Source organism: Balaenoptera musculus, chromosome 17, assembly GCF_009873245.2.
Source record: "Balaenoptera musculus isolate JJ_BM4_2016_0621 chromosome 17, mBalMus1.pri.v3, whole genome shotgun sequence".
NCBI classification, from domain to species: Eukaryota; Metazoa; Chordata; class Mammalia; order Artiodactyla; family Balaenopteridae; genus Balaenoptera; species Balaenoptera musculus.
In genome coordinates this window covers 10261692-10279150 of record NC_045801.1, presented here as the reverse complement: position 1 = coordinate 10279150, position 17459 = coordinate 10261692, and the positions used below count along the sequence as shown (strand labels likewise).

General features: G+C 42.2%; 1 protein-coding gene across 3 annotated transcripts in view; it reads right to left on the bottom strand.

Annotated features, from left to right (window-relative positions):
• The window catches only part of ADCY8 (adenylate cyclase 8), a 224915-nt gene that overhangs the window by 31958 nt on the left and 175498 nt on the right, over window positions 1–17459 (bottom strand). For all 3 annotated transcript variants that reach the window (XM_036830371.1, XM_036830369.1, XM_036830370.1), the window contains 2 exons: window positions 12811–12983; window positions 4878–4956 (listed from right to left, as the gene is read on the bottom strand). In XM_036830371.1, coding sequence (XP_036686266.1) covers window positions 4878–4956; window positions 12811–12983 — 252 coding nt within the window. The remainder of the gene's footprint in view (window positions 1–4877; window positions 4957–12810; window positions 12984–17459) is intronic.

Sequence of the window (17459 nt, the reverse complement as noted above, 5' to 3'; positions counted from 1 at the left end):
TTTAGTCCAAGTACAGTCCTATCTCTTCACAAAGCCAGTCTCGTGAAGGCATGCATCACATATTTTTCAGACGTCCATGGAAGGAAAGTATTCTGTTTCAGTTTACTAAGTACCTACTATGTGCTAGGGGCTGGGCATATGGAGATAAGCAAAACAGTCTCTTTGTCAGCTGAGTGGTGATAGGAGAGCACAAAAAATAAAGAGATCATTTCAACACCGTGTGGTCAGAGCAGACATGAAGAGAAAAGCAAAGCAAAACGAAGGCATGGACACTGAGTTTTTAAAAGTGAACATTCTTCAGCATTTGCTCAAGAAATGTCAATTGATTTGGAAGTGCACTCTCCTACTTTTTGCCAAACCATTTAGGAACTGGCTACATGAAAAGAGTACCAAGGGAGCTAATACACATTGTTCATATGTTTTGTGCCAGGCTCTGATCACAGAAAGACAACTAACACTGGCCAAGTTCTTGCCTTGGACCAGGCACTGTTCTGAGCACTTCGTAAGCACTGAAGGTCATTTACTCACACAACAGCTCAACAAGGTAGGTACTTTATTATACCCATTTCACAGCTGAGGAAATGGAGGCATAGTAAGGTGAAGTCAGGTGCCCAAGGACTCACAAATAGAGGCTGGGATTTGAACTCAGGGCATTTTGACTCCAAGCTGTGGCTCTTAACCCCTATAATCTATGTCTATGACCTCATTCAACCATTCTCCAACTCTCAATAGATAACTATTAGACTTTTCACTTTGCAGGTAAAGAAATGGCAGGTCTGGGCTGTTGAGCATCTCAAGGTCACCGATTCTCCCAGCAGCATTGCTGGGATGCAAACTTAAGAATTTCGTGCCAAGGCTTGGGTCTTTCTTTCTAAGCTGCACAATTCCAGTGCCTGTCTTTATCAGACCTAGAAGTAAGTGACTGGAGACCTGACCTCATTAATCTCTGTCTCCGTGCACAGGTGTGACTTCCTCTGCTCTAAATGGAGATGCTGAGGCAAAGCCCAAATCTCAGGGCTGCACGTGAATCAGGCACGAGGTAGGAGGCACCTGACCGTCTGCTCTCTTCTGTCCAACGTTCGGGATGTTCACCTGCCTCGGAGGAAGAGGTGTTTGGCATATCGCTCCCCATATGTGCAGGATGAGCTTTCCCAGTTATACAGTTACATAACCGCCTCTGTCACTCTGGAGATGTAAAATTACACGTGCTCCCACTGGGCTGCTGCTGCGTACCAGGCATCAATGGGGATTATTCAGCCTTTAACAAAAATAGAGGGCCTCTGAGTCACAAGGGAAAACGGTGGAAGCTGGTAGCAAACCCAGGAGTAGACAGACTTGATCCGGATGAACAGGACTCTGATGGATGTTATGAAATGACACTCGAAGTGATGCACTCCTGCAGAAAGCATCCTCTAACAGACAGGCAGCGGCGCACGGTAGAAAGTGAACGGACCTAGAAGTTCAAGCATTTGGATTCCTGTTTCTGTCTGGTCCTCCTTATTGTCTTTGTGACCTCAAGTGACTCGAGTCTCTGCTCCTGCCTTGGGACCAAATGGATAATAATACTTTCTCTGTGTGTTGTGTTCTCTTCTTTGTTGTGTTGTTGTTGTCATTGTTTGTTTGTTTGGTTTTTTTTTTTGGCTGTGCTGCACGGCTTGTGGGATTTTAGTTCCCCGACCAGGAATCGAACCTGGGCCCTCAGCAGTGAAAACACAGAGTCCTAACCACTGGACCCCCAGGGAATTCCCTGTTTGTCTCAGACTCTTGCTTTCAGAGTAAAATATTAATAGCTCACAATTTTTGAGCACTTATTCTACATGCAGACCTCTGGGAGACGTATATTATAATCATATTCTCATGTAATTCTATATAACAAACTTATAAAACCTGTTATTATCATATCCATTTTATAGGTGAGAAAACTGAGACAGAAAATTAAGTAAATTACTGAAGGTCATGTATTTACTGAGTGGCGGAGTTGGGGTTTGAATCTTACCTACCCCCCTCCAAAGCTTACATCTGTAACTGCTACAGTTATGGGATGTAGTTACATAATTTCAAAACCTTTTGAAAGTTAAGAAGAAAAAAGAAATCAGATATCACTTGAGCACTCAGGCCCTCACTATTCACTTATATATTCTTACTTTATACACATCTTCATGTGATGAGGTTATCTGCTTTCCCAGGACAAATGGAGAATAGAATAAACTGAATCAGAATGGTGGAAAGGTTTTGAGGAAGGGAGCACTGAGAGGGGACAAAGTAATTCCTTAAGGTGACGGAGAAGATAGAAACATCCTTCTTATTATGGAACGAAGACCCCTACTCTGAACTTGCTCTCTCTTAGCTATCTCTGAGAATTTCTCACTTGTCAGTTTAAAGCCTGTGTGATGGAGTGTATGTACGTTTTTCTATAGGATTGCCTTGTCTGATTCTGTCTTCACGGCCCTCAAATGGGATGTCATTTGCATGTCAGACTAAGGAGTCCTCTCCTGTAACTAGAATCCATCAAGATGTGGAGGGCATGACCCCAGCTCTCACAGAAAACCAGAAAGACCTAAATATAGGAATTCTGCAAATGGCCAGACTTTGACATTTGGCTTAGCGTTTCACCATAAATTCAGCTAAAATTGAAAAGCAAGGTAAGGTCATATTGCAGGATTGAATGCCCTTGGCATTGTGAAGATATGCAGACAATTCTTTCTGTCTTTCCCCAATCTAGAAAGTGGAAAGGTGGGGTTTGGAGACAGATCTGGGTCTGAATTCTAGTTCTCTCACTTACTAGCTGAGTAGCCTGACTTTCTTCATCTGTAACACAGGATCCATAATAACGACCATTAGGGTTGTTGAGATGATGCAATGAGATAACACAGGTGAAGTGCCAGGCACATAGTAGGAGCTTGATACATATTAACTCTTGCCCCCTTTTCTTCGATTGCCAAGTTTTATTTACTCTTTTTCCCCCTTGACTACATTTTACCACCCCGCTTTATTACAAATAACTTACGTATGTATCTCTAGCTTCTAGGTTTTTAGCTGTTTCATCCCTGGTTTCTCAGGATGCGTTACCTCCCTGTCTCCATGGTGATTTCTCAGGGGTATGTTTCTATTTCTGCTCTGGATGATAGTCTTCCTGTTTTGTTTTTTTCCTTTCCTGGTTACTTTGTCGAAGCACGCACAAAGAGAGATGGGCTGGGACCCAGAGCACAGCAGTGAAGCAGACAAGCCTGGCTCTACCAGAAAGTGAGAATCTCCCCCGGTGAGGAATGTTACTGAATTCATGGTCTGAGTCTGCATGGAGAAATCGTACCGGCCGTGGAGAGCAGGTGACACCTCTTGGGTGAAGCCTGTTATAATGCTCCCATGCAGAATAATTTCCTGCTTCTTTGACTCTTGAAGTCCTTGAACAAGTCTGGTCCACACATAGCACATCCCCCATTGCATTATTTAGGGTCCGCTCTCCTCCAGGAGACAGGAGCCCTTGGGGCCAGGGATGGGATTTTGCACAGTGCTATCCATGGTGCCCACCCTAGATCCTGGCAGATGGGGAAGTGGCATCGATACGGTAGGCACTTTATCTACTCAGGACAAATCAGTGATGAAGCGCTTCCTCTATTTCTGTAAGGCAGTGCTCAAAATGCTGCATACAGTCATCTCAAATGATGCTTCAAAACAGCCCTAGTCAGGTGTTACTATCTTATTTTAGAGAGAAGGAAACAGAGGCTCAGGGAGATAAGTTACTTGCCCAAGGCCACAAATTTCTGGGAGGCAGGGCAGGATTGGAACCTTGGCCTGGATGATCCTCAAACCTGATTGGGAGTTTGGGATTGACATGTACACACTGCTATATTTAAAACAGATAACCAGGGCTTCCCTGGTGGCACAGTGGTTGAGAATCTGCCTGCCAATGCAGGGGACACGGGTTCGAGCCCTGGTCTGGGAAGATCCCACATGCCGCGGAGCAGCTGGGCCCGTGAGCCACAACAACTGAGCCTGCGCGTCTGGAGCCTGTGCTCCGCAACAAGAGAGGTCACGATAGTGAGAGGCCCGCGCACCGCGATGAAGAGTGGCCCCCGCTTGCCGCAACTAGAGAAAGCCCTAGCACAGAAACGAAGACCCAACATAGCAATCAATCAATCAATCAATCAAATAAATCTTTAAAAAAAAAAAAACAAAAAAAACAGATAACCAACAAGGACCTACAGTATAGCACAGGGAACTCTGCTCAGTACTCTGGAATAACCTAAATGAGAAAAGAATAGATACATGTATATGTGTAACTGAATCACTTTGCTGTACACCTGAAACTAACACACATTGTTAATCAACTATACTTCAGTATAAAATAAAAATTAAAACAAAAAAACCCCAAACCTGAATGTTTACCTAGTTTACACAACTCCTATAGTAATAGAACTGGGAGGGGTCCCAGTTTGCCTCAGGCAGAAATTGAAAGCTCTTTTTTTTTTTTAACAATAGTTTTATTGAAAGAGATATACCTAAAGGGAATGAAAACCATATTGCTCTCCAAATCATCTCCATCTTAGTTTTTTATTAAGTGATGCGTACTAGGAATTGATTCTTTAAGAATCACAGCTTGCTGGGAGTTCCCTGGAGGTTCAGTGGTTAGGACGTGGTGCCTTCACTGCCGGGGCCCGGGTTCAACCCCTGGTCAGGACAGTAAGATCCTGCAAGCCACGCAGTGAGGCCAAAGGAAAAAAAACAAAAAAAAAGAAGAAAAAAAAAAAGAATCACCACTTGCTGCAAGCAACTAGAGGTCATTTATTGCAGAGATGACTGGCTGCTTCTCAGGTGAATTTTACGGCAATGGGAAATGCCAGGTAATCAACGGCAGTTAGAGGAAAATGTCAGATTACCTGCTGTCCATGGTAGAAGACAGCGAGGAGGAACATGGCCATCAGCAGCAGTGACGCCTCCTTGGTCCCCAGGAAATCTCTGTTGGAAGAAGAAATGCAAATGGTGGCATGGTTATTGACAACCATGGAGGGACTTCAAGGAGGCCCATTAGGAAACTGAGGTTCAGACCGGAGTGGGAAAAAAAGAAAGAAGCAGTTGTTTTTTGAGCTCCCACTATATGATAGGGGCTTCTCTGTAAGGCTTTCATACAGGCTAATTCAGAACTCAGTTGATCCCCAAGGGTATGAGGTCACATAGGTCATACCTGCTGGGAGACTCTAGAATCCAGCATCTAGACAATGAACTTACATTAATAATGATGTCTTCTATTTGCAAAACACTTTTTCTAGATTTCAAAGAGCTCTTATACTTTCTTGTCACAAAAATCCATGTGAAGACAAACATCCCCTCTTTTTCTTTAGATGTTATCCTATTTAAGAGGCAGGCAAGGTACTTGCTATGTGGCAGCCCCTGTTCTAAGGGCTGTAAGAATCACACTTAGGTTTTTATATAAATTCCTATTTCAATTTTGGGCACTGTTGTTACCCTCTTTGATCTCTTTTCTACATGGCTGCCAGAATATCTTTTATCACTAAAGCCAGATCACATTACTCTTTTGTTTCATAGCTTCCCAACCACAAGCATACATATACTCAGAACTCACTCAGAGGTGACTTAACTCTGACGTGGTTAAGGACACAACGGGGCCATCACGGATGAGATGCAGTGCTCAGAGACAGTAGAATGGGCATTAATATAGCTGCACCCATGCAATCTCCAGCTTTCCCTTTTCTATTCTCACTGGAGACTAGCATTTGTAGCATGGGGCTTAGGGAAACGGGGGCATGATCCCAGCTGCCAAGGCCAGCTTCTCACCTAGCTTTATGCTAAAAGACCCTCCCAGCTTACACAGGGCCAGCCCCACTCCAGCTCTCCAGGTAGAACAGGGACTTAGGAATGGAAATGTGCTTACTCTTGGGGAGGTATGGTGCACACGGGGACCCAGGGGACCAAGGAACTCTGTGGGCTGAAACAAGATTCAGATTTGTGAATTCCTAGCTCCATCTGCTTTTCCTTGGAGATCAGATGCTAATAAAAGATAAAACTCACTATTATATTTCTTTTCTGTAGCTCCAGTGAAGCACATAATTATTGAGCATCTACTGTGTACCAGGCACATGCGAGGATACAGAACTGAAGAAGGCACATCGTCTTTGCCCTCAAAACAGTTCAGAAAAGGAAAGAACCAAACAGACGGATAATTTCATAACATGATACACTGCCTAGTAAGGATACACTCTTGTTACCATGGGAATATATGGGAAGAGAAAGTAACCCAGGCTGGATATTCAGGGAAGACTCAAGAGCTGAATATTAAAGGTCGATAAGACTTTGGGAGGAAAAGGTGGGATGCATTCTATAGGTATGAGACATATATCTTGCTTAGCTAGCTGGTTAACAGGCCTCTAGTGTAGGGAGGATAAGTAAATATCATATACCAAGTGAGGACACACGCAGACTCAGATCTATTAGGGCTGTCCGCCACCAGTGCTGAAGTGAAGAGTGAGCCATGTATTGTCAATCCAGAATTTTAGGGACTAGGATTCATTCATTCATTCATTCATTCATTCATTCACAGTCACCACAGTGCTTGTTTTGGGGAATAAGCACATTCCAGTACCACCCTTTCCTTCATGTCAATTAATTCTCTGGCCCCTGAAGTTTGTGGACTTCTGAAAAAATAATAAAAGTCATGAGTTTTGTAGTCATGCAGACCCAGCTTCCAATCTCAGGTCTGCTGCTGACCAGTGGTTTGACCTTGGACAAGCCACTTAATAGCTCTGAGCCTCAGTTCGTTGCCCTGTGAAAGACTCTAACTGCCTTTACCTCCCTAATTGTGAGAATTAATTGACCAAATCTTGGTAACGTGTTTGGCATGGTGTGTGGCCCATGTCTCCCCCTCTTTACCCCCTAAAGCTCCCAGCACATCATCTTGCCCCTGGTGGTGGCATTTTACAAAATCACTCGTTCACACAGCTTAGTTTGAACGGGAGATGTCCTATGCTTAGCTCCTCGTGAATGAACTCCTGCTCTGACCCGCACTTCTGATATCCTTTTCTTTGTGATGCAGAAGACTTTTTAAAGCTCAGCAATTTATCACTTAAAACACACTTTCAAGAGAAAACATAAACACCTCTTGAATCATTTTGAAAGCAGTGGTTGACTAAAAATAGAGAGATGGCTAGATCAAATTCGGAAGAGAAGTAAAGGAAAATTATGACTGGTCTTTGAGTCTTCAGGATGTATTTCAGATGGAAAAAAATATGACCTGAGTAGAGGCTACAAAATATGCACAGTAAGTCAGCCTGGCCAAAGAACATCCAGAAAGAACTGTGATTTGAATTTAGAAGGGATTTTTTCTTTTTTTCTTTTTGTAGCTTCTATGACTATTTGAAGAAATTCCAAAGAGAGACAAATGGCTGAAATCTGTACAATATGTGCTAGATATTGGGTGGCAGAGACATAAAACCCAGGACATTTTGAACTAATTTATTTGTATTAACAAAATTACTAAATTAATACTATCCTCTCCCTATGCTCATAGAAAAGGACATATTAAGTGAAAACACATGTAGAATAATGTGATTCTCAAGGATACCACAATCTTTAGCGATCATCTTATCTGATGTCTTATAAAAATGCATATTTAATTTGAGTGTTAATCATTAGAGAAGTACTTATTCTAGTTGTAGTGGATTTGGAAGCTAATACAAATTCACAAATAAAAAAATAAAAATAAAAATTATCCTTTAGCCTACCACCCAGAGAAAACAATGGTTAATATTTTGGAATCACCTCAGTGTCATTTCCTTTCCCTTTATGCAAAAATACATTTATGTTTACAAGTTTAGAACTGTATCGTTCATACTGTTTTGTAACCTACTTTTGCACTTAGTATGTATTATGAAATAATTCCGTGTAAGTAAATACTTTACAATGTGAATTTAATGGATTCATCCAATTCCATATTATGTGTACCATACATAATATAATAGTCCTTGCAAGCCTTTTCATTTATTGGTTGAAAACCGAGGCCCAGAGAGAAGAAGGCACTTGCTTGAGGTCACACAGCTGATTTGTGTCCCAGCCAGGATGAGAATTCACATCTCAGGCACCAAGTTCGGAGCGTTAGCCATTGAGCATCTGAAGCCAAATTTTAAAGTAGCTATTAGCTCCCATTTCCCCTCATGAAACCCAAAATAAACCAGCCAGTTTGAATTTATCTTTTATTCTGTTGCCATACTAATGACTGCATTTGCTTAGCGCTGATTCTGTCATACCTCTAATAACACTTTGCATACACTGCCTGCTTTAATTGTCATAGCAACACTTAAAATATTATTATCCCTATTCTAGTAAAGCAGAAACTGAGACTCAGATGTTAAACGATACACTCCACCTCACAGATCTAGTGAATGGTGAAGGCTGGCTGTCAATCCAGATCTCAACGATGCTTTTTCTGTAGCTATCATGCCCTCCCACATGCACTTACTTATAAATACTTGCCTCTAAGCTCCCTATAGTGTCTTATTCATCTGTGAATCTGCAGGGCCTACCAAAGCCCACAACAAAGGTATGACACTTAAGTCCGAAAGCAAATCGTGCTTACAGGATGGGGAACACAAAGTTTACAGGTAATGGTGAGCAAAAATCATAGGGTTGTAGATAGATGACACTTAGCTTACTGTGAACTAATGGTGTAATATGATTCTAAATGAAATAATATTTCTATCAGTCACTCATTCATCTCATATTTCATTCAACAAACATTGAATTGGACACCTGCTGCCAGATACTCCACTAAGTGCCAAAAATATGAACATAAGTAATGGCCCTTGCCCTCAAAGCTCCTATTCTAATGGAAGAGGAAGACATGGCAATTAATGATTGGAAGAGACAGAGATAAGTGCAATGATAAAAAATTATGTGCACAGATTAGACAATGAGGAATGATCAGAGGGGGCTTCCCTGAGGGGGGAGGGCCTTGAGTATGATGTGTTGGTGGGGGAGGTGTGTGCAGGATCTGGTAACCGGCACGTGGTTTCCTGTGGCTAGAATAGGGGCTATAAATGGTGACCTGCGGAGCCGCAGGAGATAAGGTTGGAGGAATCGATGGGACTCCAGGGAGAGCTTGGACGTTCTTGACAAGCAGGTTGAACTTTTTGTTCCTTAGAGGCAATAGGGAGACCCTTCAGGATTTTAAGAAGGATAATGTGTTGACCACGTGGCTTTGACGGCTTTGAGGAGGGTGGATTGAGAGTGCAGGCCGGGGGATCAGGTAGGGTACAGCAGTCCAGAGATGGTAGTAGGGATATTTCTAGAACAGCATTATTTGTGGTATAGAAGGGGTCATGTCTGATAATAATCGTTAGTATTCATCAAGCGCTTATGCTATGCCAGACCTTGTGCTAAGTTTCCATGATCACATTTGACGTCTCATGTATTCCTACAACATAGGAACTATTATCATCCCCACTTTACAGATGAGAAAAACAGGGCTTAGAGAGGTCGTCACTTTTAATTAATTGGCTCAAGATCACACAGCTGGTTGATGGTGGAGATGGCATTTGAGTACAGGTGGCTTAGCTCCTAAACTTGTACTCACAAATGTCATGATGTAGTCTTCCCTGTAAGGGACGCTGAGAAGGATGAATCTTTAGGGACTGATAAGAAATCGGGTGCCTCCCCTGTTTTGGGCTCAGTCATCCGCGGAGACAGGGCGTTGTCAGGGAGGGGCCTCATGAGACGATAGAGAGTCTGAGTATTTGGGATCATCTCCGTGTGGATGCAGCGAGGCTGCCCTGAGCAAGGTTCTCTGTACTTTCCCAGGCACCTGACCCTCAGGAACAACCAGCAGAAATGCCCTGAACCAATGTGAGCTCCTACAGGGTTGGTTAAATTCCAACAGCATGAGCAGACCGTGACTGCCAAATGGACCCACAGTTTGACTTCTGACCCGTTGACTTACAACGCAGCTGAGAGGGAAGGCTGAACGAGCTCTTCCGTTCCTTATTCATTTAATTCTGTTGATAGCAGAGTGTGAGTGAATACAAGACTAACCGATAATTGACCTTGAGTCAGGAAGAAGCTGAGAAAAGCACTTGAATGTCAGCAGCAATGAATTTAGGCTTATGCTTTACTCTTACAATCCTGCTTAACAATTTAACTACCAGTTTTTCCTTAAGACCTCAAAACAGAATTCAGAACTAAACCTTTCTCCTAAAAATGAAGGAGGGGATAGGGATGAACAGACACTGATCACATACTATGTGCCAGGCACATCAGAGCCTCACGCAGTCCCGTACCAGAGTGTAGTTACTCCACTTCACTGATGGGTAAAGTGAGGTCCAGAGTTGGGAAGAGACTTTCTAATGCAACAGAGTCTGGATCTGAAGCCAAAGCCCTGGCTCGTTCCATTAATGCTGTGTTTTCCTCTGAATGAATAGATTTTAGATGGTTTAATTTTTATTTCTACTACAAACGTGGCCTATTTGGTTCATACATCTCTTGGCCGTCTTTTGTGCTGGCTTCTGCTTGGCCATGGGACATCTCTTGGCACTATTTTACCTAATTTGAAACTGTTTTGACTTTCTTTGAACCCTGGGCATATGGTGTGAGATCCTTCATCTTGATTTAAGAGAGATGTACGCATTATTTACAAACATGGACTTTGGAGCCAGAAAGACCTGAGTTTGAATCCGGATCTGTTACCTACTGGCCATGTGCAACTGGGTAATTGTTGAACGTCTCTGAGCCTGTGTTCCTCACATGGTTGCCGTGAGGGTTAAATAGGGTAGCGGATACAAAGTGGATGATGCAGATGCGTAACAGACACAAATTAGTACCTAGAATTTATAAAGAACCTTTACAAATCTAGTAAGAAAAAGGCAAACCACCTAATAAAAAACCAGGCAAAAGACATGACCTGGAAGTTTACCGAAAATGGTCAATAAACAACAACAAAAAAGATGCACAAATTTACTCATGATCAAGGAACTACTATCGAAAATAATGAGATAAAATTCTCACTCAGGAATTCAATAAGAATTACAAGGACCGCTGCCTGTAAGAGAGAAATTGTTCCAATCTTGTTGGAGAGCCATTTGGCAACATTTTAAAACGTGGAAAATGCAGATACCCTATACTCCAGCTAGTGTGCTTTTAGATCTAAACCCCAGGAGACATTTTCAATGATGATCACTGAAGTACTGATAACCTTTTAATAGGTCAAAGGATATACATATTTTGGGGGAAAGTGGGGGGTGGGTAGTGGTGGTGGGATGAATTGGGAGATTGGGATTGACATGTATACACTGATGTGTATAAAATAGATAACTGATAAGAACCTACTGTATAAAAAAATAAAATAAAATAAAATTCAAAAAAAAATAAAATGAATCAGATCTGTAGATATGAAGCTGGATGGATCTAAAAAATACAATATTGAATGGCAACACAAGAATTTTATAAATAATTTATAATACAGACAAAACTAAATATATATAAAACACATGGATGGGAAGCATATATATTAAGTGCATTGGAAGTTGACTCTTGGGAGGAGGATAAAAGAATAATGCTGGGAAAGGGAACTTCAACAATACCTGAAATAACCTTATCCTTTTAAAAATGCAGAAAGAAACATGACTAACTGCTAGCATTGTTTATTTCCAGGGGTTGGTTCATAGATGTTCACATTATTAGCATCAAGCACATTTTCTGAGGCTTCTTGAACTATCTTAGCTTTTTTTTTTTCATTTTCATTTTCATTTTTTAATTTTTAAAAAACTTTTGGCTGCACCGCGTGGCACGTGGGATCTTAGTTCCCTGACCAGAGATGGTACCTGCACCCCCTGCAGTGGAAGCACAGAATCTTAACCACTGGACCTCCAGGGAAGTCCCTTCTTGAACTAACTTGACCTCATCTTTCTCTCAGCCTGTTGGCCACTTGTTCTGGTCTCAGTGAGACCAATGTGCTTCCCACCCCCGAGGCCAATCAGCAACATGCTCAGTCTCTGGCTCTTTCCATCACTTCTGGCTCCCATGAAGCTCCATAAGGCAGTTGTGGGATCTGGTTTCCCCAAGGGCTGTGGACATGGCCAAGTGATGTTACCAGCACGTACATCCAGAGATGGGAGAAAGAGGAGGGCAGGAACCAGTAGATCCCTCTCCCCTCCTCTGTTTGTGACACTTCCCGACCTCATCACCTACCCAGAGATGCTTCAATTGGCCAAATGAACGCATCTTCCAAGGCACCAGCTTTGCAATTCTTGGGGCCAGCACAACATGGCATTTGCTTGTATTTACTTCCCATCCTTTTCTTCTTCACGTCTCTTTTCCCTCACTTTTGCTGCCCTGGGTTTGCATTAGCACTTCATGCTTGCCTCAGGCTCTGTTCTCTAAGGAATCTAGGCTAAGTTTTTCTTTGGTATTTTTCTATATTTCAAAAATAACAAAATGCAAGGAGTATAGTAAATGCTCAATGCACAATGTCTGCTATTACTAATAGTGCTACAGCAAAATTATAATCAGACCCTTCAAATCTTAGAGCTATTAAAGTTGAAGGAGTCATCAACTATTAGATTTGGGGAGACCTGAGCTACGGTTTAGTCCAAACTTTAATTCATTAATTAATCTGTAATGAATATACATGATAAAATGGAAAACTAGGAACTTTGCCTAAACTGGTAATCCAGAGAGTGTACACAACAAGAAATATGTTGATATTCCTTAAGTCCCCAAATTTTGATAACTCTGCCTCGATTGTTTTCCCAATGGTTCCACTTCCCACTGAAAGTTGAGCACTGTTTGAACACAGTGATGGGCACTTACTCTCCACTGTGATTCAGGTTGTCATAGCGCAGAAAGAGTCCTGCATAGATGGTCTCGGTCAGCAGGGCATAGATGGCAATCATAATCAGCAGCACAGCCAGCTTCAGGACAGAGTTAAGTCGGAGGAAAACCGCACAGGTCACCATGGCCAACACCCCCGTGAAGACGAAGTACTGAAAACAGAGAAGGTAGGCGGTCAGATTCAACAGGAATGTGGGAGGCTCATTCTCCTAGTCATGGATTCCAGTGGGTCTCTTTATACAGATGTTTGCTGAGCATCTCCATCTGGAGGTCTCAGGCCATCCTCAAATTCAACAGGTCCCAAGTTGAACTCATCACTTCCTTACCACCACCCAAACCTCTGTTCCCTATTCTTGGGGGAACCATTTGCACCATTCCTCAAGCCAGAAACCTTGGTCTCTCATCTTTGCTGCCTTTCTTTTCCCCCATATTCCACAGCCAGGTCATCCTAAGTCTGTAGATTCTACTACCTTAATAGGTTGCACATCCATCCACTTTGCTCCTTCTACCCTGTTTCTGTTTCAGCTCTCACCTACAGTTTGCAACAGTTTTCTGTCAGCTCTGTCAGCTTCTAGCTCCCAATCCCTACTGAATACACAACACACTATTATTCTCCATCCAGTATTTCCACAACACAGATCTGATCATGTCACTCCTTAACTTGAAGTCTTTTCATTGCTCTCCATTCCCACAAATTATATTCTCCTGCCTGCATGGCAAAACTCTCAAGACCATCATATATCAGATTTCCTTTCACTTTCCAAATCCCAACATATGCTCCAGCCTCACTATCTATTGGCTCTCCCCCATAGGTCTTTCCCTGCTCTCCTGTGCCTCAGTGCTTTGCATCTCCAGTGCCCTGTTTCTCAGGTTTCATCCATGTGACTAAGCCTTACTTCTCTCACAAGCATTAGCTCAGGTGTCCTCTCCTCTGAGAAGCCTTCATGCATGTCTCCAGGTGCTTCTGGATACAGTCTCATTCCTCCATAGAATCCTTCACAGCCCAGCATAATATCTGCCAGTCCATATATTTTTGGGGGGGCCACCCTGCATGGCATGTGGAACTTGCCCGACCAGGGATCGAACCCGTCCCCCGTGCAGTGGAAGTGCAGGGTCAACCACTGGACCACGGGGGAAGTCCTGCCACTCCTTATTAGAAGTAGCTGCTCAATAGGCCAGTTGGGAACCACTCAAGGGCTATAATATTGGAGTGGCCCCCAGGTGTCAATCTGCCCAGCTGGATTTCAGCCTTCTGTAGGAAGTGTCTCAACCCATTTCCCTTATAGAAGTATCCCATGTATCATTCTGGATGGTAGGTTTGGATTCTGAGTATCCAGTAGGAAAAAAGAATAAAACTTGCATTATCCAAGGCCCACTTGGTGGCGGTACTTTGATTTTTATACACACTGTCTTCTCTTCTAATTTTCAAAGTAACTGGTCAAGATGGGAATCATAATTTCCATTTTACAGGTGAAGAAACTGAGGCTCATACAGCTTAAGTAAATTGTTCAAGTTCTCATAACTAGAAAGTGGCACCTAGGGTATCTGGATACAACCTGTGCATGTAAACGTTAACTCTAGGGGGCAGACTGGGCTTAATAATTTCTAAAACCCATTCCAGCCTTGTTATGCATGGTTCTTTCCAACAACTGGTTGTCTTCCCTCTCCTATTACACTAAGAGACAATTTCTGTATGGGCAGAGGCATAAGAATTTCTGGAAATCCCAGAGCAACTACTGAAGGCATGACTGCTGACTTTTTAAGTCAAGCTGACTCACTCAGGTCTACTTTCAACAAACAGTGATATCAACAAATGTGGACAACACCCTGAATAAGTTCCCCCCTGAGGGCAAAGGACCAGTGCCTTTATGGTGCACGGGGTGGACTCAGAAATGAATAAGGCACTGCCCTGCCCTTAAGGGGCCCAGTGTTTGGGGAGTCCTTTACTTTTGTCTCTTCCTTTCCTAATAAATCCAATTACGTCCTTGTCTCCAATAGGGTGATAAGCTTTCTTCAACTCTCCTTTAAGATCTTCCCTTGGCAAGATTTTTAGGTTAACTCATCTTGATGCCTCTGTGAAGGAAGCTGTGAGTGAAATGAGAAGGCAATAATAAGTTCATTGCTCAGAGTTTATTTTCTCCATCCAGAGAAACTCCCGAGATCTTCCATTTTAACAAATGGAGGAAAGAGGAATAGATCTGAGGGGTCCTGTTTCATTGTTACCTGCATCACAACAAATGGTCATGCACGGCTTTGTCAATGCAAATTACGAATCACTTATTAGGTCAAAAGTCATTGAAATGATTGTGCTCTTGAGCAAAAACTTATGAGGACACAACAGTGAAATTTAAAAAATGTAACCAGCATTTATTGCATGCATGTCATAATCACGGCATGGTGCTAGGCACTGGGAATTCAAAGAGATGGCCCAGGTCTAAAGGAATTCATGGTCTAAAATGTGAAAGAGACAAAAATGCCAACGGTAGCATCCCGTGGAAAATGATCTTTCAGGAATGTGATCCAATGTGATGGGAATACAGAGGCAGAAGGAGTACATTCTGTCTGGAGGAAGCAAGTTTGGAGAAGGCTTTATAGGAGAGCTGAGTTTGAACAGGATCTCAAGGATGGGTTGGATTTTACATGACAGAAAATGGAACAGGAAGAACATTCTGGGAGGACAGAATGGAGGGAACTAAAAGATATAAAGGAACAAAGCTATAGGAGAATGAATTCCTTGGGTACATTAGAGAATCATACAATTGATCGTAAGTAGAACTAGTAACATAGGCAGGCAGGTTTCAAATGTGCTGCCCTCCTTTCTCTACCAAGACTTCTGAAAGTGTAACAGCTAAATGCAGTCACACGTTTGCACAATGGTTGAGCGGATCTTTCTCTTTTTGTGGCCTCAACCAACTGTGTTAGCGTGCTCTTGCCAATCCATTGAAAGGAATCACCCCACTCACTGCCTTGCATGGTTTAGGCAACTTTCTACTTTAAAGCATAAAGCGGAACCTTCCCGTGATACTGTAAACCACAAGACATCAAAGGAATGAGGCCCCTAGAAAAATAACATTAGGAGCTTCTCATCTGTTTCTTTTGTGCCTTGAATGAATAGTGGGGGTGGGACCAGGAAATGGGAGAAGAACAGAAGTGTTATGACTTTGTGAAAGCTTTGTGAAAACCCTTCTCTTTCAGCTGGGTCTGGACCCATCAATTGCATGCTTCCTATCACTTGGGAGGGTGCTGGATTCAATGCAATTCCCAAGTTTCTGTTAAACAACAAATAGTTTCTGTGTTCTTTTAAGTTACCCCAGGAACTTAGAAGGTCCACAGCTCCTAGAGTGTCCCCTGAATGGACCCTAGGTATAGGGGTTCATAGGTGTGATAAGGCAGGAATAGGAGGGAAAGCCACATTGCAAAAACTCTTGCATGTTTCATTGAGAAGTGTGTACTTTATTTCACAAGGAGCCATGAATGGGTTTCATGTGTGTAGTGGATTCATTAGATCAGTGCTTTAGAAATAGGTTGTGGAAGGGAAGAGTACAAGATGGATTGTAATTAAAGGAGAAAAGCTGAAGATTTAAGGACAAGGTAGGAGATCTACCCAGTAGACTTAGAGGTCTTGGCTTAGACCTAAGAGATAAAAGGTGATGTAGAGGTCAGGAAAAGAGAAGAGTCAGAAGTGGTGCTAAGATTCCCAGCTTGGATTAACCTACTAAGAAAAAAAACAACAGAAAAAGGATGGGGGAAAGGGAACAGGTTCAGTTTTAGGCCCCTCAAGCTTCAGGTACCAAAGGGATGATTCAGTAAGGACTCTTGAGAGCATCTACAAACACGAGGATGCGGTTCAGAAGACATTTAGGGTCTCAAGACACACATTGTTCAGCTGAACTCACAGGTGTGGAAGACACCACTCAAGAAGAATATAAAGAATAAAGACAGAAGAGAGATTAAAACTTAGAGATTATCATGTTTGAGGGGCTGTGGAAGAAGAGAAGTAAGGACATCGATTAGGGATTGTTGGGGGCATGAGGAGGGGAATTAGGAGATAGTAGTGAAAAAACATATAGTCCAAAGAATAAAAATCTCCACAGACAAAGGTTTTGAGAGGAGCATTTAAACGGTAACAGAGAAAATATTTTCAAAATAATTTACAACTGGAAAGAAGGACACAGAATTTTATATATACTATAATTACAACAATGCAAAATATGTACACAGATATGACACAGCATTCAAGTGAATTACTGCTCTCTGTAATGTCCTTTAATCTGATTGTAACACGCCGTATCAAATATATTAAAATGTATTCCCTGTATTTCCAAGGACTCTGTATCCCATTTAGTAATGGGGTTCTCTGCTTCTTCCTAGATCTCTTAATGATGAAAAATAATAATGCCAGGATTTATATGAGAAATGTTAGATACTGGGCAAAGTTTCCAGCAATCTTTTAAGAAAAGGAACAGATAAGCTATGTATTCTGAGGGAAGAAGAGACGCAATATTGACACCTTTTATTTTTTTTGATCAGAAAAATAAAAAGATTGGATGCTGTAATGGGTATCAGCACTTTGGTGCCCTAGTTAGGAAAAAAAGGTGCCCAAATTAGGAAAAAGATACTATGTATAA